Source organism: Oncorhynchus nerka, linkage group LG18, assembly GCF_034236695.1.
Source record: "Oncorhynchus nerka isolate Pitt River linkage group LG18, Oner_Uvic_2.0, whole genome shotgun sequence".
Lineage (NCBI taxonomy): Eukaryota > Metazoa > Chordata > Actinopteri > Salmoniformes > Salmonidae > Oncorhynchus > Oncorhynchus nerka.
This window is the reverse complement of record NC_088413.1, coordinates 79,220,362-79,243,489: the sequence shown is the minus strand read 5'-3', so window position 1 is coordinate 79,243,489 and position 23,128 is coordinate 79,220,362. Positions and strand designations below refer to the sequence as shown.

Genomic DNA, 23,128 nt, shown 5'->3' with positions numbered 1-23,128 from the left:
AACTGTAAAAATATATCTGTGTTATTTGGTTGTCTCTTCTTTAACTCCCAGTGTTCCAGAACATCTGGTAAAAAGCATCACCTGGCAGACGCTCCAGGCTGTCAACTTCTGTCATAAACAGAACGTAAGTGGTTTTCCCCTACTTTTTCTCCGTCGCTCCTCTACCCAAACCGCTGTTTCACTAGCATTCCAGTCTCCTGGCTGCCCAGACAGTACTCTTTCACTGAGACACAACAAACCGCCACGGGGCCCCTTTTTTAACAGTCAAGCTGCACAGCCAAAGTCCGGATATGGAGTGTATTCATTATTGCACACCGTTGCAAAATGTTTTAGAACAGAAAAAAAAAAAAAAAAAAGTGTTTCTCATTGGACAAATTCGGGTAGTTCCCTACCACTTTTGGCCCGTTTGTTTCTGTTTGGTTCCTAGTGAATACACCTGCCTGATCGTCATGTCTTCTCTAGCCTGGCAAAGTCCTGTCTTCTCTAGCCTGGCAATGTACTGTCTTCTCTAGCCTGGCAATGTCCCATCTTCTCTAGCCTGGCAATGTCCCATCTTCTCTAGCCTGGCAATGTCCCATCTTCTCTAGCCTGGCAATGTCCCATCTTCTCTAGCCTGGCAATGTCCCATCTTCTCTAGTCTGGCAATGTCCCATCTTCTCTAGTCTGGCAATGTCCCATCTTCTCTAGCCTGGCAATGTCCCATCTTCTCTAGCCTGGCAATGTCCCATCTTCTCTAGTCTGGCAATGTACTGTCTTCTCTAGCCTGGCAAAGTACTGTCTTCTCTAGCCTGGCAAAGTACTGTCTTCTCTAGCCTGGCAAAGTCCCATCTTCTCTAGCCTGGCAATGTCCCATCTGTCTTCTCTTCCTGGCAAAGTAGCCTGGCAATGTCCCATCTTCTCTAGCCTGGCAATGTCCCATCTTATCTAGTCTGGCAATGTCCCATCTTCTCTAGCCTGGCAATGTCCCATCTTCTCTAGCCTGGCAATGTCCCATCTTCTCTAGTCTGGCAATGTACTGTCTTCTCTAGCCTGGCAAAGTACTGTCTTCTCTAGCCTGGCAAAGTACTGTCTTCTCTAGCCTGGCAAAGTCCCATCTTCTCTAGCCTGGCAAAGTACTGTCTTCTCTAGCCTGGCAATGTCCCATCTTCTCTAGCCTGGCAATGTCCCATCTTCTCTAGCCTGGCAAAGTCCCATCTTCTCTAGCCTGGCAAAGTACTGTCTTCTCTAGCCTGGCAAAGTACCGTCTTCTCTAGCCTGGCAAAGTCCCATCTTCTCTAGCCTGGCAAAGTCCCATCTTCTCTAGTCTGGCAAAGTCCCATCTTCTCTAGCCTGGCAAAGTACCGTCTTCTCTAGCCTGGCAAAGTACTGTCTTCTCTAGCCTGGCAATGCCCCATCTTCTCTAGCCTGGCAAAGTACTGTCTTCTCTAGCCTGGCAAAGTACTGTCTTCTCTAGCCTGGCAAAGCTTCTCTACAAAGTCCCATCTTCTCTAGCCTGGCAAAGTACTGTCTTCTCTAGCCTGGCAAAGTACTGTCTTCTCTAGCCTGGCAAAGTACTGTCTTCTCTAGCCTGGCAATGTCCCATCTTCTCTAGCCTGGCAAAGTACTGTCTTCTCTAGCCTGGCAATGTCCTGTCTTCTCTAGCCTGGCAAAGTACTGTCTTCTCTAGCCTGGCAATGTCCTGTCTTCTCTAGCCTGGCAAAGTACTGTCTTCTCTAGCCTGGCAAAGTACTGTCTTCTCTAGCCTGGCAATGTCCCATCTTCTCTAGCCTGGCAAAGTACTGTCTTCTCTAGCCTGGCAATGTCCTGTCTTCTCTAGCCTGGCAAAGTACTTCTCTAGTCTGGCAAGTCCCATCTTCTCTAGCCTCTTCTCTAGCCTGGCAATGTCCTGTCTTCTTCTAGCCTGGCAAAGTACTGTCTTCTCTAGCCTGGCAATGTCCTGTCTGTCTTCTAGCCTGGCAAAGTACTGTCTTCTCTAGCCTGGCAAAGTACTGTCTTCTCTAGCCTGGCAAAGTACTGTCTTCTCTAGCCTGGCAAAGTACTGTCTTCTCTAGCCTGGCAAAGTACTGTCTTCTCTAGCCTGGCAAAGTCCCATCTTCTCTAGTCTGGCAATGTCCCATCTTCTCTAGCCTGGCAAAGTCCCGGATCTGTTTGTGTTGTCTTGTCACATCGTAACAGTGTAACATAGCCTGGTCCCAGGTCTGTTTGTGTTGTCTTGTCACATCGTAACAGTGTAACATAGCCTGGTCCCAGGTCTGTTTGTGTTGTCTTGTCACATTGTAACAGTGTAACATAGCCTGGTCCTAGGTCTGTTTGTGTTGTCTTGTAACAGTGTAACATAGCCTGGTCCCAGGTCTGTTTGTGTTGTCTTGTCACATCGTAACAGTGTAACATAGCCTGGTCCCAGGTCTGTTTGTGTTGTCTTGTCACATCGTAACAGTGTAACATAGCCTGGTCCCAGGTCTGTTTGTGTTGTCTTGTCACACCGTAACAGTGTAACATAGCCTGGTCCCAGGTCTGTTTGTGTTGTCTTGTAACAGTGTAACATAGCCTGGTCCCAGGTCTGTTTGTGTTGTCTTGTAACAGTGTAACATAGCCTGGTCCCAGGTCTGTTTGTGTTGTCTTGACGGGACACAACAGCCTGGAAACCTCTTCTCACGTATAGATCAACAACCGTACAAGACCACCACATGATCAGCTGTAGTTGAATGAAAAATCCGCCCTGGTTGGCACTGTTAAACAACTAACGTTTTGGTTGTTGTCTCCTGCAGTGCATCCACAGAGACGTGAAGCCAGAGAATATCCTCATCACTAAACAGCAGGTCATTAAGCTCTGTGACTTCGGATTCGCCAGGATCCTCAGTAAGTCATTTTTGTTTTGTTTTATGACATGTCCCAAATGGCATCCTAATCACTATGAAGTGCTAAACATGTTTACTATGATCCATAGGGTTCTGGTCAAATGTAGTGCACTATGTAGGGAATATAGTATTATTTGGTACACCGTCATTATGAGACTCCTTCCCTGTATGTTGTAGTGCTACTGTTACTGTTTCTGTAGGTCTACTGCCACCTGGTGGACTCCTGTTGTAATACCACTGTCTTAACTTTCTGCCATCACGTCACCATTGAAATCAACACTCATTCCATTTCTTACCAATTCTTTCCTCCTAAACAGAGTCTTGTATCTAACAGCTTCCAGACCCGTGTGTGTGTTTTTGGGGGGAATAACACAAGACAGTAAAAATATGAATTTTTGATTCACTTTGAACGATGAAGTGATATTTATTCTGTTCTGTTCTATCCTATACCATTATATTCAAACTATCTGTCTATGTTGTGTAAAGCCTGCTTATAATGCATTATAAGCATATCATATGAAATGCATTATACCATGCAGGCTTTAAGTCTTGTTCCTAAACAGAGATGTGTATCGATCTGTCCCTGCAGCCGGTCCATGTGACTACTACACAGACTATGTGGCAACGCGATGGTACCGGGCCCCTGAGCTGCTAGTGGGTGATACTCAGTATGGAGCCCCTGTTGATGTCTGGGCGCTGGGCTGTGTCTTCTCTGAGCTGCTCTCTGGCATCCCCCTCTGGCCCGGCAAGTCAGACATGGATCAGCTCTACCTCATCAGGAAGACACTGGGTAAGTGGGATTAATATAGCTAGGGTGTCCAAAATGGCACCCTATTCCCTTCATAGTGCACTACTGTTGGCACCCTATTCCCTTCATAGTGCACTACTGTTGGCACCCTATTCCCTTCATAGTGCACTACTGTTGGCACCCTATTCCCTTCATAGTGCACTACTGTTGGCACCCTATTCCCTTCATAGTGCACTACGGTTGGCACCCTATTCCCTTCATAGTGCACTACTGTTGGCACCCTATTCCCTTCATAGTGCACTACGGTTGGCACCCTATTCCCTTCATAGTGCACTACTGTTGGCACCCTATTCCCTTCATAGTGCACTACTGTTGACCAGAGCCTGGAAATAGGGTGCTATTTAAGACACATCAATATTTCAGCTAGTGACGTGTTATAACAGTTAGTGACGTGTTATAACAGTTAGTGACGTGTTATAACAGTTAGTGACGTGTTATAACAGTTAGTGACGTGTTATAACAGTTAGTGATGTGTTATAACAGTTAGTGATGTGTTATAACAGCTAGTGATGTGTTATAACAGTTAGTGACGTGTTATAACAGTTAGTGACGTGTTATAACAGTTAGTGACGTGTTATAACAGTTAGTGACGCGTTATAACAGCTAGTGATGTGTTATAACAGTTAGTGACGCGTTATAACAGTCAGTGATGTGTTATAACAGCTAGTGACGTGTTATAACAGCTAGTGACGTGTTATAACAGTTAGTGACGCGTTATAACAGTTAGTGACGTGTTATAACAGTTAGTGACGTGTTATAACAGTTAGTGACGTGTTATAACAGCTAGTGATGTGTTATAACAGTTAGTGACGTGTTATAACAGTTGATGTGATAACGCTAGTGACGTGTTATAACAGTTAGTGACGTGTTATAACAGTTAGTGACGTGTTATAACAGCTAGTGACGTGTTATAACAGTTAGTGACGTGTTATAACAGTTAGTGATGTGTTATAACAGTTAGTGACGTGTTATAACAGTTAGTGACGTGTTATAACAGTTAGTGACGTGTTATAACAGCTAGTGATGTGTTATAACAGTTTGTGACGTGTTATAACATATTTCTATTGAAGTACGTCCGGAAAGGACAAGTGTACATTTTTACATACCAGTAGATAATACTAGTATATAATACCAGTAGATAATACCAGTAGATAATACCAGTAGATAATACCAGTATATAATACTAGTAGATAATACCAGTAGATAATACCAGTAGATAATACTTGTATATAATACCAGTAGATAATACTAGTATATAATACCAGTATATAATACCAAGTAGATAATATTTGTATATAATACCAGTATATAATACCAGTAGATAATAACAGTAGATAATGCCAGTAGATAATACCAGTATATAATACCAGTATATAATATCTAATACCAGTATATGATACCAGCATATAATACCAGTATATAATATCAGTATATAATATCAGTATATAATACCAGTATATAATACCAGTATATAATATCTAATACCAGTATATAATACCAGTATATAATATCAGTATATAATACCAGTATATAATACCAGTATATGATACCAGCATATAATACCAGTATATAATATCAGTATATAATACCAGTATATAATATCAGTATATAATACCAGTATATAATATCAGTATATAATACCAGTATATAATATCAGTATATAATACCAGTATATAATACCAGTATATAATACCAGTATATAATACCAGTATATAATATCTAATACCAGTATATAATATCAGTATATAATATCAGTATATAATATCAGTATATAATACCAGTATATAATACCAGTATATAATACCAGTATATAATATCAGTATATAATACCAGTATATAATACCAGTATATAATACCAGTATATAATATCTAATACTAGTATATAATATCAGTATATAATACCAGTATATAATATCAGTATATAATACCAGTATATAATATCAGTATATAATACCAGTATATAATATCAGTATATAATACCAGTATATAATATCAGTATATAATACCAGTATATAATACCAGTATATAATACCAGTATATAATATCTAATACTAGTATATAATATCAGTATATAATATCAGTATATAATACCAGTATATAATATCAGTATATAATACCAGTATATAATATCAGTATATAATACCAGTATATAATACCAGTATATAATACCAGTATATAATATCTAATACTAGTATATAATATCAGTATATAATATCAGTATATAATACCAGTATATAATACCAGCATATAATACCAGTATATAATATCAGTATATAATACCAGTATATAATATCTAATACTAGTATATAATATCAGTATATAATATCTAATACTAGTATATAATACCAGTATATAATATCTAATACTAGTATATAATATCAGTATATAATACCAGTATATAATACCAGTATATAATATCAGTATATAATATCAGTATATAATACCAGTATATAATATCAGTATATAATATCAGTATATAATACCAGTATATAATATCAGTATATAATACCAGTATATAATATCAGTATATAATACCAGTATATAATATCAGTATATAATACCAGTATATAATACCAGAATATAATATCAGTATATAATACCAGTATATAATACCAGTATATAATATCAGTATATAATACCAGTATATAATATCTAATACTAGTATATAATATCAGTATATAATATCAGTATATAATATCAGTATATAATACCAGTATATAATATCAGTATATAATATCAGTATATAATACCAGTATATAATATCTAATACTAGTATATAATATCAGTATATAATATCAGTATATAATACCAGTATATAATACCAGTATATAATATCAGTATATAATACCAGTTGTTTCACCAGTTAGTTCAGGAATAGGACAGTACCCTTTATTATCAGTAAACATGAGCTCCTCTGCCTGAGCACCTCCCATATGACCAACGAGCACCTCCCATATGACCAACGAGCACCTCCCATATGACCAACGAGCACCTCCCATATGACCAACGAGCACCTCCCATATGACCAACGAGCACCTCGCATATGACCAACGAGCACCTCCCATATGACCAACGAGCACCTCCCATATGACCAACGAGCACCTGCCATATGACCAACGAGCACCTCCCATATGACCAACGAGCACCTCCCATATGACCAACGAGCACCTCCCATATGACCAACGAGCACCTCCCATATGACCAACGAGCACCTGCCATATGACCAACGAAAGCACCCCATATATGACCAACGAGCACCTCCCATATGACCAACGAGCACCTCCCATATGACCAACGAGCACCTCCCATATGACCAACGAGCACCTCCCATATGACCAACAAGCCCCTCCCATATGACCAACAAGCACCTCCCACCTCTCACCTCTGTCTGTCTGTCTGTCTGTCTGTCTGTCTGTCTGTCTGTGTGTCTGTCTGTCTGTCTGTCTGTCTGTCTGTCTGTGTGTCTGTCTGTCTGTCTGTCTGTCTGTGTGTCTGTAGGAGACCTGATCCCCCGCCACCAGCAGGTATTCAATAAGAACCAGTTCTTCAGTGGAGTCTGCATCCCAGAGCCCCAGGAAATGGTGAGGACAAACATATAACGATGATTCATCTACCAAAACATCTTGAGGAGCGCACTGTATTTCAGGGTTCCCTACTGCCGGCCCCTTTAAGCTTCCCGTGGTCAATTTGCAGTCTACAAATTATTTGTAATTATGTTCCTGCCCTCTAACCATCTTCTCTCAGCTGAATCTAGTTGATGATCTCTGCCGTATATCTATCAAATCTTACGTTTATTTGTTATATACAACGGAGTATAAACTGTGCAATGAAATGCTTACTCTCTGCCTCAAAACACTGCGTAAAATTATCAAAAGGGTAAAAAACAATTATACACAATAAGGCATCATTTATCATCCAATAGGAAACTCTGGAACTGAAATACCCCAACCTGTCATATCAAGCACTGAGTCTGATGAAGGTATGCCTGTCTATCTTATCTATCTATCCAGCCATTCACCTGCTGGCAATTTGTGTGGTAAAAATATCTGGTTCTCTTATGAAATGAACAATCTCTCATTTAATGGTCTCTGATGTTTTATTAGCAAATATTCATTCCCTCATCCCTTCCCTAAATTCATTTAATGGTCTCTGATGTTTTATTAGCAAATATTCATTCCCACATCCCTTCCCTAAATGACCTTTGCCCTCCTGACCCCAGGGCTGCCTGCGTATGGACCCGTCGGAGCGGCTGGCCTGTGAGCAGCTTCTGGAGCACCCGTACTTCGACAGCCAACGGGAGAAGAGCGAGAGCACCGACCGCTCCACCAAGAAGAGGTCACGCCTCCTGCCCCGCAAACACCTCCCACCTGGGGTCAGTATGTTTCTTCACGTTAAAACAGCCGGTCCCGATTCACTCCCTACCCTCTTTCCTCTTGGCTCTAACCCTTCAATGTCTGTTAGATCTGTAAGGTGGAACTTGGAAGCATTAAGGTGGAAGCTCCATGCAAATTGGGACCAGCTGTCAGAGATGGCAAAATGCTGTACAAACAATTGAAGGTGTCTACACGATGCAGTACATCCTCTGTCATTTTTTAATTCTTGCCCATGAAGATGATATATTGTCGCTCTTCCAACTGCATTAACACACTCTTGTTTCCTTTCCTCTCTCTAGTATTTGCCTCAGCTCACCAGCAGCAGTATCTTCCCAGCTCTGGACAACAAGAAGTACTATACCAACCTGAGGAAATTCAACTACCACTTCCCTAACATCTAAATCCACCATTTTGGATCGGAAATTCAACTACCACTACCCTAACATCTAAATCCACCATTTTGGATCTGAATGGTCCAGTCGCACATTCATCAACATTTACCGTGTTCACGGTGCTAGTTAGAACTAGGAAACTGAAATGTCCAACTTGCTATAGTTTTAGACGTGTCGCGTACCATGAATCAACAAGTGGGACATTTCTGAATTTCCTAGTTCCGACTAGCATGTGAACACGGCAATATTCTGGTCAGCTCAGGAACCAGGAAGTGAATCACAACGTGGAAGGACCAGGGAGAAGTCCTTGTGTCTTGTGATGTCATTCTATGCACTATGTCAACTTCTTTTTTTTTCTACTGAAAGACAATTTTATTATGTGGTGTTGCCTCCATTGAAGGCGTATTTTGTATATCTATATAATGACAAGGAACAGCCTAGTGCTCAGCTGGTAGATTGAGGTCGTCTTTCAGGCAGACTATGTTGTCACGGCGCCGGTCGGGCACCAGATTGCTAGAACATATGTGGTTGATCTGATAGGGAAAATACCTATCCAGACATTGTGAGATCTGGTATGCGTCTGCAACGTTAGTCAACCTGGGAACACAGACAGATACTTGTGTAGAACAGAGGGAGTACCATAGCCTACTGCCTTGACTGGTTTTGCCAAATGTTATTTGTTTGTGTTTAAAAAAAATAAAATAATAAATGAGCGAGACAGTTGACATTTTTTTGGTAGTGAATTGATTTGCATTTTGTTAAAAATATTGATTTTCTCAGAAGTAGGTTTGAGTCATTTGTAAAGAGGAGAAATGTAACAGAAGGTGAAAGGTCAGCTCGGCTTTTATTTTATTGGACAGAAATTGTTTATAAGCAATTGTCTGAAATGATCAGATCAGCCTCAACGTACCTGTGGATTAAATACAGTAAGGGTTCTATTCAGTCTAGATCTCTGAAGCGATGTGCACTGAACAAAAATATACATGTAAAGTGTGTTTCATGAGCTGAAATAAAAGATCCCAGAAATGTTCCATATTCGCACAAAAAGCTTATTTCTCTCAAATTTTGGGCACAAATCTGTCTACATACCTGTTAGTGAGCATTTCTCCTTTGCCAAGATAACCCAGCATGATCATTACACAGGTGCACCTTGTGCTGGGGAGAACAAAAGACCACTCTAAAGGTTTGTCACAACACAATGCCACCGATGTCTCAAGTTTTGAGGGAGCGTGCAATTGGCACGTTGACTGCAGGAATGTCCACCAGAGCATTGAATGTTCATTTCTACCGACTCCAACGTCGTTTTAGAGAATTTGGAAGTACGGCCAACCGCAGACCACGCGAGTGACAACGTTGTGAACAGAGTTCCCCATGGTAGCGGTGAGGTTATGGTATGGGCAGGCATAAGCTACGAACATAATTGCAATGTGAATACACAGAGATCGCGTGACAAGAGCCTGAGGCCCATTGTTGTGCCCTTCATCCGCTCCCATCACCTCATGTTAATGCACGGCTATATGTCACAAGGATCTGTACACAATTCCTGGAGGCTGAAATTGTCTCAGTTCTTCCATGATCTGCATACTCACCAAACACGTCACCCACTGAGCATGTTTGGGATGCTCTGGATAGACGTGTACGACAGCGTGTTCCAGTTCCCGCCAATATCCAACAACTTCACACAGCCATTGAAGAGGAGTGCGACAACATTCCACAGGCCACAATCAACAGCCTGATCAACTCTATGTGAAGGAGATGTGTTGTGCTGCATGATGCAAATGGTGGTCACACCAAGTTTCTGACCCAACCTTTAAATTTCGGTGACCACCAGTCATATTTAGATTGATTAGAGCCTAATTAATTTATTTAAATGGACTGATTTCCTTATATGAACTGTAACTAAAATTGTTGCGTTCAGTATAAATGTAATTTCTGATGGAGCCGACATCGGCAGCTCTTACTGAGGATGCAGTCGCGCAAACATTACCTTCTGAATTTAAATCCCACTGTAACGCTGAAATTCCCCCTTACGGATTGAATAGAGCCCGAAGACATTTATATTTAAAACATAGTAATGATTAAAATCAAATACACTGCTGTCAGAAGACCAGAAGAGCTAAGGACTTCTAGGTGTCTAACTCTTGGACATGTTACAAAATGCCAAATTAAATAAATCATTTATAAAACTAATGAATCAATTCAATGAAATCCTCAGCCTTGTTACAGTCTATGTACTTTTTTTAATGAAGTCATATTTAATAAACATTAAGGAAAACAATTCCTGTCCTACTTATGTTTTAGAGTCAATACAAATAAAGTCCAGTTGAAAACATGTTGCGATAATAATCTCATTTGTCCCGTGTCCCACTAGCCTGGTCCCAGATGTGTTTGTGCAGTCTTGCCAACTCCTATGGTCATGCCAATGACCATAACCCATAGGAGGCCATGGCGAGACGGCACTAACAGATCTGGGACCAGGGTCGTATTCACTAGAAACCAAACAGGGGAGAGGGGAAAAAAAAGTGGGGACCAAAACGTTGAGTCAAATTTGTTGCAAAACACTTTACTATGTGTTACAATGTGTTGCTACAAGACAACGTGCATCTTCTGGTCGTCATGACACTGCCCACTGTGCCGGACTGGTCCTCTGTGTCTGTCAATCACAGCCTGTGGTTGTGTGGGTTCATCCTCAGTCTGTCAGACAAGGTCCAGCTCTATGTCCAGCCCAGGTAGAGCTGTCTGGAGTCTCTCTACGGTCTTCTCCTTCTCTACCACGCCTGGCAGATCGCTGAGGTACAGATGCTCTAGACTCCTGGGAGATAGTGTGTATATTTATTTTGACTAATATAGTCAAGTCACCATGGAGACCGGTCATAACCCCACCTTGCTGTTTGTTTCTACAGCTTCAGGGGATCAATATCCACAGATTTTTAACTCGTTGGCATATAGTACAGCCACACTACCATAATGATGTTCCCAGGCACAGTAGCAGACCCACCTGAGTTTATGCAGAGCGATGACACCCTTGGCATATAGTACAGCCACACTACCATAATGATGTTCCCAGGCACAGTCGCAGACCCACCTGAGTTTATGCAGAGCGATGACACCCTTGTCAGTTACGTTCCCACAGGAGACCACCTCCATCTTGTACAGGCTGGCCTGTAGGTTCTCTATGGTGCTTATTCTCTCCAAGCAGGCATCCTCTATGTACATACTCTTGTTGAGTTTGAGCTCTTCGACATGCTCTAGTCCATCTAGGGAAGGGAAACATACTTCTAATTTTAGCAGCTTGGTCCCAGATCTGATTGTGCTATGTTGCCAACTCTTATGGTCGGTATGGAGCAGGCAGAAAGCCTAGTGGTTAGAGCGTTGGGCCAGTAAGGTTGCTAGATCGAATCCCCCGAGCTGACAAGGTAAAAATATGTCGTTTTGCCCCTGAGCAAGGCAGTTAACCCACTGTTCCTAAGTCGTCATGGTAAATAAGAATTTGTTCTTAACCGACTTGCCTAGTTAAATGAATGGTTAAATAAATCAAATAAATTGTCATGACAACAAGTCACAGGATGTTGCAATACAGCATAAGCATGCCAGACCAGGCTATAGAGGGTTCCATAGAGGTTTCTCTGAGCCCAGTGCTAAGCATGCCAGACCAGCATGCCAGACCAGGTGTTAAGCTGCCAGACCAGGCTATAGAGGCATGCCAGACCAGGCTATAGTTCCATAGAGGTTTCTCTGAGCCCAGTGTTAAGCATGCCAGACCAGGCTATAGAGGGTTCCATAGAGGTTTCTCTGAGCCCAGTGTTAAGCATAAGCATGCCAGACCAGGCTATAGAGGGTTCCATAGAGGTTTCTCTGAGCCCAGTGCTAAGCATGCCAGACCAGGCTATAGAGGGTTCCATAGAGGTTTCTCTGAGCCCAGTGTTAAGCATGCCAGACCAGGCTATAGAGGGTTCCATAGAGGTTTCTCTGAGCCCAGTGCTAAGCATGCCAGACCAGGCTATAGAGGTTTCATGCCAGAGCCCAGTGTTAAGCCAGAGGTTTCTCTAGCCCAGTGCTAAGCATGCCAGACCAGGCTATTTTCTCTGAGCCCAGTGCTAAGCATGCCAGACCAGGCTATAGAGGTTTCTCTGAGCCCAGTGCTAAGCATGCCAGACCAGGCTATAGAGGTTTCTCTGAGCAGGCTATAGGAGCCCAGTGCTAAGCATGCCAGACCAGGCTATAGAGGGTTTCTCTGAGCCCAGTGCTAAGCATGCCAGACCAGGCTATAGTGCTAAGCATGCCAGACCAGGCTTTTTCTCTGAGCCCAGTGCTAAGCATGCCAGACCAGGCTATAGAGGTTTCTCTGAGCCCAGTGCTAAGCATGCCAGACCAGGCTATAGAGGTTTCTCTGAGCCCAGTGCTAAGCATGCCAGACCAGGCTATAGAGGGTTCCATAGAGGTTTCTCTGAGCCCAGTGCTAAGCATGCCAGACCAGGCTATAGAGGTTTCTCGGAACCCAGTGTTAAGCATGCCAGACCAGGTTATAGAGGTTTCTCTGAGCCCAGTGTTAAGCATGCCAGACCAGGCTATAGAGGGTCCCATAGAGGTTTCTCTGAGCCCAGTGCTAAGCATGCCAGACCAGGCTATAGAAGTTTCTCTGAGCCCAGTGCTAAGCATGCCAGACCAGGCTATAGAGGTTTCTCTGAGCCCAGTGCTAAGCATGCCAGACCAGGCTATAGAGGTTTCTCTGAGCCCAGTGCTAAGCATGCCAGACCAGGCTATAGAGGTTTCTCTGAGCCCAGTGCTAAGCATGCCAGACCAGGCCAGGCAGGGTGACAGACAGTGTTCTCAGTCTCTCTTTCTGGTGTAAAACATCCTGCTCTCTTGCGTCACTCATCAGGTAAACAGTCTGGAAGACACTAACTTTCACCCTCACCTCTTAACACGCCCAGGTGTCGGATTGTATGGGACTAGCTGAACATTATTACAGCTAGCCATTTGGAGCTGAAATCTATTTCTTGTTAAAAATACAGAATGAAAGCATTCTATCTCCCCCCCCCCCCGAGGGCATGCAATGATTAAATTAAAAGTGAATAATTGATATAATGGAAGACTGTCTTTTAATAAATAGATTTGTATTTAGTCAAAGTCACTAGAACAAGACATTTGTGTCTTGTGTCAGATTGTAAACACAAAATTGAGTTTCTACTCAGCATAATCACGATATCTGGTTCTGAGAATAGTGAGACCTCTGCCACAGGGTTTCACCTCACCATCGAGGCGATAGAGAGACACGAACACCAAAAAAAAAAAGGTTTTAGAGATCGGAAGGCTGCATTGGATAACGTACCCAGGTGATCGAAGCCTTTGTACATGATGCAAGAGTCTGTGGCGTCGATGCCCTGGATCTTGTATCGTCCCAGAGGGCCGGTGGGCAGGCCGTTGTAGTCGTGTTGCCAACGGTCGAACCCCTGGAACCTCACCTTGGCACCGCACCTTGTCAGCCACTCTGCAGCAGCACGGTCTGGGCCCACCGCCTTGATACGCTCATAGTCAACTCTGGTGACAAGAATGCAATTACTGGTAATACAAATACATAATGAATATAGTCATTACTACCTCGGCTATATTGTGGTCCACTGAGTAAACTATTAGTACATTGCTAATCTATCACTCTGGATAAGAGTGTCTGATAAAATGGAAAATATTATGTTAGCTAAAGTGTAATATTAGATGCTGTTGATCAGGACCGATGATTGTATCACTCACTTGTTGAAGACAGCATTGAGCCATCCCCAGAACGGTCTGCTGCCCTCGTGCGACAGAGTTTTCTGTGAGGAGAGAACGGCCTGCAGTGCTGGCTTGGACAGCAGCCTCATATCTTCAGGTCTGAAAGACATTACATTGTATTATATTACTGCGACAGCAGCTTCATACCGTGTAATGCCTTTCAGACCTGAACATATACGTTGAGGGGTGTCATCGCCAATGTAAAGACTGATGGGCTTTTTAAAATGCGTGTCAAAAAAAATGTTACCCATCGAAACACTAATTTAGAATGATTTCTAAACACTGAATCACGTTGCTTTGATCCAGACAGACAGATTAGCTAAATTAATCCTAGAGCAACTGTGTTACAAAGCATTACTTAATAGCTGCAGACAGTAACCAATGGACGTAGGATAATGCAGCACCACGCAAGACAATAAAGACAATTGGCTTAAAACACAAAACGTTCTAAGCAATCAAGATGTGTGAGATTTTATTCGTTGAGGTATTTGTTAACAAGCTGATAATTCACTTACCTTGTCAGTTCGCTATTTTATTTACATGATGAACATGTCTGCAGTGTTCTGACCTTTAACCCGTTACGTACGAGAGACGCGCCTTGCCATTGGCTCCTCAAAGTGGGTGAAGGGTCAAAGGGGCCGAGCTTCGTGTCAAGCAAGGAATTTGATTATGACTTCCATAGCAAGAGATACCTTGTGGACAACTGCTGTTTAAAACATATTCACACAATATGTGTGCACGGCGATTGATGTTACTGTCAAAGCGAGTATAGGTTGCTATTCAATCTCTGTCGAAATGTTACGGACACTAAACAGCGCGTCATTTGCTGCCTTACTTGCAACGGTGCCAAAGTCCGCGACATGCAGAACAGCTAGAATACACAGGTGAGTGGAGAGACACGGGTGAGTGTTTGTGCAGAGGTGGGAAAGTACCAAATTGTCTAGCCTAGGCAACTGCTAGTGGGCTTTATGGATCTCCACTAACGAGACTATGATCTGGGCTTGATGTGCACAGCCGGTATGTTCGCCGGCGACAGGTTCTATATTTAAGTTTAATTAAATAAAGATTGACTGAACAACGAATCCATTTGAAAACTGCATATGTGGCATCGATATGAGTCGGAGACAGTTATTCGATTGTCAAAGTTGACTATAAAGTGTAAATAGGACAACTTTGGTCATAAAGTCAGTCTCGTCTAAAAACGGAGTTTGGAACATCCGTGCGTCACAACGTAAATGAAGGCTGTGTTTTGATTTGATAATGTACATTTGCCCACTAACATGGAGTGAACAGCTTCAGTGATTGGTCTCTATACACTAGAGTCCCACAGTGGAGGTGTCATAATACCCATAAAACCTAGCGGTCAAACAGGGAAATGGTTCCAATCGGTTTTCCACAATTCATTGTTCCCCATTGTGAGTTTTAGAAACACTTAAAATAAGGGGTGTTTCGTGTAGGTTTACCCTGGCGTGACGTTTTGATAACCTTGTATATCTCTCTCGGACAAGGTGACTTTAATCAATACATTTGGCTCTTTACTTTGTTTCGAAAATGCTAATTAGCATCAAAGTAGACCGAATGCGAGACTACAAATCCCTGCAAGCTCCTGACACCTTTGCAAACAGTAGGGCTGTCTACAACAACGACAAAAAAAATCTTGGTCAACGGAAAGTCGTCAGTTCTTTCGACCAATCGATAGACACACCCTATGTGTTTTAATAAAATCAACAAAACGCATTGAGCTTGTCTGACTCTTACGTTTGCCTCACGAAGGCGCCAGAGATCTAGATAACCAGAAGAGAAAAAAACATTAACCTGACCCAACTATTCTCCTCCTACTCCTTCCTGCTGACTTCGCAGATCTGCCATTCCTCTCCTGAAGTTGCCGGTAAAAGGCAACACGAGGAGTCCGCAACCTTTCTCATGTTGAATGCCAATTACTTACAATTTCTACCAACCAATCTGCGTGCCAGTTATGGTTTTCATCAAATCGAATAAAATGTCATTGGTCACATGCGATGTTATTGCCGGTGTAACGAAATGCTTGCATTCCTAGCTCCAACAGTGATCTCTAACAATTCACAACAATACACGCACATCTAAAGTAAAAGAATGGAATTAAGAAATGTATAAATATTAGGACGAGCAACGTCAATGTCAGAGTGGCGTTGACAATAATACAGTAGCATAGAATACAGTATATACATACGAGATGAGTAACGCAGTATGTGAACATTATTAAAGTGACCAGTGATTCCATGTCTATAGGGCAGCAGCCTCTAATGTGCAGGGTTGAGTAGCCGGGTGGTAACCGGCTAGTGATGGCTATTTAATAGTCTGATGGCCTTCAGATTGAAGCTTTTGTCCAATCTCTCTATCCCAGCTCTGATGCACCTGTACTGACCTCGCCTTTTGGATGGTAACGGGGTGAACAGGCCGTGGCTCGGGTGGTTGATGTCCTTGATAATCTTTTTAGCATTCCTGTGGCATCGGGTGCTGTAGGTGTCCTGGGGGGAAGGCAGTGTGCCCCCGGTGATGCGTTGGGCTGACCACACCAGCCATTGGAGAGACGTGCGGTTGCGGGCGGTGCAGTTGCCGTACCAGGCGGTGATACAGCCCGACAGGATGCTCTCAATTGTTCATCTGTAAAAGGTTGTGAGGGTCTTTGGTGGGCTCAAGCTGAATTTCTTCAGCCTCCTGAGGTTGAAGAGGCTCTGTTGCGCCTTCTTCACCACACTGTCTGTGTGGGTGGACCATTTTAAATGGTCAATGGCGTGCTCCACTGCTCCACCCCATCGAAGCCTACTGTTGTGTCGTCTACAAACTTGATGATGGCGTTGGAGTCGTGCCTGGCCACGCAGTCATGGGTGAACAGGGAGTACAGGAGTGGGCTGAGCACGCACCCTTGTGGGGCCTCTGTGTTGAGGATCAGCAAAGTGGGAGGTGTTGTTTCTGACCTTCACCAACTGGGGGGTGGCCTGTCAGGAAGTCCAGGGCCCTGAGCTTAATGATGAGCTTGGAGGGTACAATGGTGTTAAATGCTGAGCTGTAGTCAAAGAACAGCATTCTTACATAGGTATTCCTCTTGTCCAGATGGGATAGGGCAGTGTGCAGTGAGATTTCATCGTCTGTGGATCTATTGGGGCGGTAATCAAGCTGAAGTGGGTCTAGGGTGTGATAAGGTAGAGGTGATATGCTCCTTATCTAGCCTCTCAAAGCACTTTATGATGACAGAAGTGAGTGCTACGGGGCGATAGTCATTTAGTTCAGTTACCTTTTGCTTTCTTGGGTACAGGAACAATGGTGGACATCTTGAAGCAAGTGGGGACAGCAGACTGGGATAGGGAGAGATTGAATATGTCCGTGAACACTCCAGCCAGCTGGTCTGCGCTGTCTCTGACGGCGCAGCTAGGGATCCCGCCTGGGCTAACTCTAAGACTAAAATGTCTTGTTCACGACGGCCACAGAGAACGAGAGCCCACAGTCCTTGGGACTGTAGACCCTGCCACATACGTCTCATGTCTGAGCTGTTGAATTGCGACACCACTATGTCTCTGTACTGACATTTTGCCTGTTTTTTTTGCCTTACGGAGGGAATACCTACACTGTTTGTATTCAACCATGTTCCTAGTCACCTTGCCATGGAACTACTGGTGATATATGTAATGGGGAATTGATATAGACTAACAATCAAACAATTAAAATCAAATGTTTTTTGTCACATACGCCGAATACAACAAGTGTAGACCTTACAGTGAAATGCTAACTTTCAAGCCCTTAACCAACAATGCAGTTTAAGAAAAATAAGTGTTAAGTAAAAAAAATAGATATAGAGGTCCTGGATGGCAGGAAGCTGATCCCCGGTGATGTACTGGGCCGTACGCACTACCCTCTGACACCGCCTGGTATAGAGGTCCTGGATGGCAGGAAGCTGAGCCCCGGTGATGTACTGGGCCGTACGCACTACCCTCTGACACCGCCTGGTATAGAGGTCCTGGATGGCCTCGGTGATGTACTGGGCCGTACGCACTACCCTCTGACATCGCCTGGTATAGAGGTCATGGATGGCCTCGGTGATGTACTGGGCCGTACACACTACCCTCTGACACCGCCTGGTATAGAGGTCCTGGATGGCCCCGGTGATGTACTGGGCCGTACGCGCTACCCTCTGACACCGCCTGGTATCGAGGTTCTGGATGGCAGGAAGCTGAGCCCCGGTGATGTATTGGGCCGTACGCACTACCCTCTGTAGTGCCTCGCGATCGGATGCCGAGCAGTTGCCATACCAGGCGGTGATGCAACCTGTCAGGATGCTCTCGATGGTGCAGCTGTAGAACCTTTTGAGGTTCTGAGGACCCATGCCAAATCTTTTCAGTCTCCTGAGGGGGAATAGGTGTTGTCGTGCCCTCTTTATGACTGTCCTAGTGTGTTTGGACCATGATAGTTTATTGTTGATGTGTACACTGAGGAACTTTACTAACAACATGCCACTGACTGAGTAAATCCAGAGTGTCTATGTATGGGGATGACTCAACACTAAACAAGGCAGCTACTAACAGCGACTGAAATGACAAACACTTACAGCTGCAGTTAGTTTCAGAGTGGGTGGCAAGGAATAAGTTAGCCTGAAATATTTCTATAACTAAAAGCATTGTATTTGTAACAAATCATTCACTAAACCCTAAACCTCAACTAAATCTTGTAATGAATAATGTGTAAATTGAGCCAGTTGAGGTGACTAAACTGCTCGGAGTAACCCTGGATTGTAAACTGTCATGGTCAAAACATATTGATGCAACAGTAGCTAAGATGGGGAGAAGTCTGTCCATAATAAAGCGCTGCTCTACCTTCTTAACAGCACTGTCAACAAGGCAGGTCCTACAGGCCCTAGTTTCTACCTTCTTAACAACACTATCACCAAGGCAGGTCCTACTGGCCCTAGTTTCTTCCTTCTTAACAACACTATCAACAAGGCAGGTCCTATAAACCCTAGTTTCTACCTTCTTAACAACACTATCAACAAGGCAGGTCCTACAGGCCCTAGTTTCTACCTTCTTAACAACACTATCAACAAGGCAGGTCCTACAGGCCCTAGTTTTGTGGATTTAGGAAAATTGCAATTGGCTCGGAACAGGACAGCACGGCTGGCCCTTGGATGTACACAGAGAGCTAATATTAATAATATGCATGTCAATCTCTCCTGGCTGAAAGAGGAGGAGAGATCGACTTCATCACTACTTGTATTTGTGAGAGGTATTGACATGTTGAACGCACAAGCTGTCTGTCTGAACTACGGGGCACACAGCTCAGACACCCATACATACCCCACAAGACATGCCACGAGGTCTCTTCACAGTCCCAAGGTCCAGAACAGACTATATGGATTTAGTACTGTAGATAGGTGGTGGAATAGGGACCTGAGGGCGCACAGTGTGTTGTGAATAGGGTTGCAAAGGGTCGGAATTGTTTGTGTGACGTTAAGCAATTCTAGGTCTTGTGGCATATTTTGGTTAAACTATCCCCCAATTCAATGGAATTGCAACCCTCTGCATGCACAGTGCATTCTTCCATCACATGTACAGCTGATTCTCAAGATCTTGCACACTAATGAGATGCTATTGAGCCCACATTACTACACTGTCTGAGCCAAGGACTACATGCTTTCTGGTAAGTTTTCATTACAATACTGGGTGGGGTGAATATATTTTATGGCATAAATTATTTTTTGTTAACTAGTAAATAGTAGCCTACAGCAAACTGTGTTTAAATCTAACTTGTTAACAATTTCGGCTAATTAGTTTTTGCTACCATGTGGGTTTTAGCTTGCTTGAGCCTGCTAACTGAGTGTTAATTCACCTGTTTCCATACATGTTTCATTTTAAAACATGTATCTTACAAAGGAGTTGTTTAATCTAACTGCTTAGCTATTTATCTGTACATGGAATTCTATTTATTGTTTTTGTTTACTCATTTCTTTCCCTAATCTTTACAGGAAAAGGCCACCGGCTCTGTCTGATGTGTGGAGACATTCCACTGCAGCTAATGTAGAAGGAAATACTGTGTACATTTGCAAAGACTGTGCCAAATCATATGTGAAGAATGCAACAAAGATGCAGAATCATCTGGCCAAGTGCATAAAGTTCCCTCAGCGCTCACAACAAGAAAACTCTGACAAAAGACCCTCTACTTCTATTCGAGGTGAAAATTATAAATCAGACACCTTATCGATAGCAACAGCTCATGGTCCTCCTGGAATCAGAAGTTTTTTTGACTCAATGGAGGAACGCAGTCAGAGAAATGCTGATGAATGTATTGCTCGAGCTGTGTATTGGTGCTCTGTGAGCACCTCTGATGCTCACAGGCAATGTGTATTGGAAGAGATTTCTGAATGTTCTTCGCCCAGCATACACCCCGTCAACCAGACATGCTTTATCTATACGATGTGGAGTTCAGCGTTCAAGTGAAGGTCAAGCAAATCATAGAGAAAGCAGACTGTATTGAAATCATCTCTGATGGGTGGTCAATTGTTTGTAGGCAAGGAATAATTAACTACATCATCTCCACCAGTCAACCAGGATTCTACAAGAGCACAGACACAAGGGACAACAGACACACCGGTCTCTACATTGCAGATGAGCTGAAGGCAGTCATCAAGGACCTTGGACCACAGAAGGTATTTGCACTGGTGACCGACAATGCTGCGAACATGAAGGCTGCTTGGTCTAAAGGTGAGGGTAGGACTCCTCCAATCACACCCATTGGCTGTGCTGCTTATGCATTAAATCTGCTCTTCAAGGACATCATGACACTGAAAACAATGGATACACTCTACAAGAGAGCCAAGGAAAGTGAGAAGAATAAGAGCACCACATTGAAGCTGCCCAGCAACACCCGTTGGAGTGGTGTTGTCATCATGTTTGACAGTCTCCTGGAGGGGAAGGAGTCTGAGAGTACATGTTGGACCCCATGTCTGCTGGCAAGAGCATCCTGTCTGGTGCAGAGATCAACAAGGCCTATGGTGTCATCACTACCGTGTCTCACCACCTTGGCCTGGATGAGGGCAAGGTTCTTGGCAGTCTGGCGAAGTACACTTCCAAGCAAGGGCTTTGGGATTGAGAAGCAATATGGCAGTCGTGCCAACATATCTCATCAGCCACCTGGTGGAAGGGACTTTGTGGATCTGAGGCTCTTTCCCCTGTTGCCTTCATCATCCTCCAAATCCCACCAACATCAGCAGACTCAGAGCGCAACTGGTCCTTGTTTGGGAACACACACACCAAAGCACGCAACAGGCTGACCAATACAAGGGTTGAAAAATTGGTGGCCAACCAGGGCAAATTTGAGGCTTTTTGAGCCTGACAACGGGCCATCCTCAATAAGGTTGGACAGTGAAGATGAGTCTGATGTTCAAAAGGTGGACATTGAGGAGGTCCAGGGAGAAGACATGGTAGACTGAGAGGAAACAACCAAATCTTTAGTTTCTAGACTATCATTTTACAGATTTAAGTTGAAAACATTTTTGGGGAGATTCGATGGATCACTGGGGATCATTCAATATTTCCTTTTGTTTTTCAGTGAAATCATCCCATGTGAAGAGTCAACTCATTTAATTCAAGTTTAATTCGTAACTAAATTATTTATATGGGAAGGATTTAATCATTTGCAATTATGTTATAAATATTATATTATATATTATAACTTATGATAAGGTAAAAGGTTTATGTTTCTGTCTCCATATGATATGGTAATTATATCCAATGCAAAAAACATCTACATTTAAATGGTATTAATATTAATTTGCAAATATTCCTGTCAATTCCCATAGTCCCGTTAATTCTCACGGAATGTTGTCGTGTTGTGAGCCATGACCAGCCTTTCAAAGCACTTCATGGCCACAGATGTGAGTGCTACTGAGCTGTAGTCATTTAGGCAGGTTACCTCCCTGTGCCCAAGAACACTATTTTGGTCTGCTTGAAGCATGTTGGTATTACAGACTCAGACAGAGAGAGGTTGAAAATGTCTGTAAAGACACTTGCCAGTTGATCAGCGCATGCGTGGAGTACACGTCCTGATAATCCATCTGGCCCTGCGGCCTTGTGAATGTTGACCTGTTTAAAGGTCTTACTCACATCGGCTGCGGAGAGCGTGATCACAGTCGTCTGGAACAGCTGATTCTCTCATGCATGTTTCAGTGTTACTTGCCTCGAAGCGAGCATAGAAGTAATTTAGCTCGTCTGGTAGGCTTGTGTCACTGTGCAGCTCGCGGCTGTGCTTCCCTTTGTAGTCGGTAATAGTTTGCAAGTCCTGCCGCATCCGACGAGCGTCGGTGCCAGTGCAATACGATTCAATCTTAGTCCTGTATTGACCCTTGCCTGATGGTTCGTCGGAGGGCATAGTGGGATTTCTTATAAGCTTCTGGGTTAGAGTCCTGCTCCTTGAAAGCGGCAGCTCTACCCATTAACTCAGTGCAGATGTTGCCTGTAATCCATGGCTTCTGGTTGGGGTATGTACGTACAGTCACTGTGGGGAAGACCTCATCGATGCACTTATTGATGAAGCCGGTGACTGATGTGGTGTACTCCTCAATGCCATCGGAAGAATCCCGCAACATATATTTGAGATCGCAAAACAGTCCTGTAGTTTAGCATCTGCTTCATCTGACCACTTTTTTTTTTATAGACAGTCTCTGGTGCTTCCTGCTTTAATTTTTGCTTGGAAGCAGGAATCAGGAGGATAGAATTATGGTCAGATTTGCCAAATGGAGGGCAAGGGAGAGCTTTGTATGTATCTGTGTGTGGAGTAAAGGTGGTCTAGAGTTTTACATTTAAAAAAAAAAATCCCATCTGGTTGCACATTTAACCTGCTGGTAGAAATTTGGTAAAATTGATTTAAGTTTCCCTGCATTAAAGTCCCCGGCCACTAGGA

At 43.2% G+C, this 23,128-nt stretch overlaps 3 protein-coding genes across 6 annotated transcripts in view; 2 read left to right on the top strand and 1 right to left on the bottom strand.

Annotated features, from left to right (window-relative positions):
* cdkl1 (cyclin dependent kinase like 1 (CDC2 related kinase)) overlaps positions 1-9,462 on the top strand; it is a 40,302-nt gene extending 30,840 nt beyond the window's left edge. Inside the window, exons 4-11 of one of the 2 annotated variants that reach the window (XM_065004379.1) lie at positions 52-124; positions 2,769-2,859; positions 3,448-3,648; positions 7,165-7,247; positions 7,589-7,645; positions 7,886-8,038; positions 8,128-8,223; positions 8,339-9,462. In XM_065004379.1, coding sequence (XP_064860451.1) covers positions 52-124; positions 2,769-2,859; positions 3,448-3,648; positions 7,165-7,247; positions 7,589-7,645; positions 7,886-8,038; positions 8,128-8,223; positions 8,339-8,440 — 856 coding nt within the window. In that variant the 3' untranslated portion in view covers positions 8,441-9,462. The remainder of the gene's footprint in view (positions 1-51; positions 125-2,768; positions 2,860-3,447; positions 3,649-7,164; positions 7,248-7,588; positions 7,646-7,885; positions 8,039-8,127; positions 8,224-8,338) is intronic. The other variant, XM_065004380.1, reaches the window with a different exon arrangement.
* Positions 9,463-10,648: 1,186 nt separating this feature from the next.
* On the bottom strand, positions 10,649-14,804 carry dmac2l (distal membrane arm assembly component 2 like). Its single transcript, XM_029652819.2, has 5 exons — positions 14,719-14,804; positions 14,183-14,302; positions 13,764-13,972; positions 11,517-11,688; positions 10,649-11,243 (listed from the first exon to the last, which is right to left on the bottom strand). The coding sequence occupies exons 2-5, from the start codon at positions 14,290-14,292 to the stop codon at positions 11,129-11,131; spliced, it is 606 nt and encodes a 201-aa protein (XP_029508679.1). The 5' UTR covers positions 14,293-14,302; positions 14,719-14,804; the 3' UTR covers positions 10,649-11,128.
* Positions 14,805-14,853: 49 nt separating this feature from the next.
* Positions 14,854-23,128, top strand: part of l2hgdh (L-2-hydroxyglutarate dehydrogenase) — a 29,748-nt gene continuing 21,473 nt past the window's right edge. The window contains exon 1 of one of the 3 annotated variants that reach the window (XM_065004378.1): positions 14,854-15,087. In XM_065004378.1, coding sequence (XP_064860450.1) covers positions 14,999-15,087 — 89 coding nt within the window. In that variant the 5' untranslated portion in view covers positions 14,854-14,998. The remainder of the gene's footprint in view (positions 15,088-23,128) is intronic. The other 2 variants (XM_029652818.2, XM_065004377.1) reach the window with 2 other exon arrangements.

Excerpts from the sequence above, each read along its gene's own strand:
- dmac2l (XM_029652819.2), bottom strand. The coding sequence starts at position 14,292 with ATGAGGCTGCTGTCCAAGCCAGCACTGCAGGCCGTTCTCTCCTCACAG. Across the intron at positions 13,973-14,182 it reads CTCAATGCTGTCTTCAACAA|AGTTGACTATGAGCGTATCA; the intron begins GTGAGTGATACA and ends TCTTGTCACCAG. Across the intron at positions 11,689-13,763 it reads CAAAGGCTTCGATCACCTGG|ATGGACTAGAGCATGTCGAA; the intron begins GTACGTTATCCA and ends TCCCTTCCCTAG.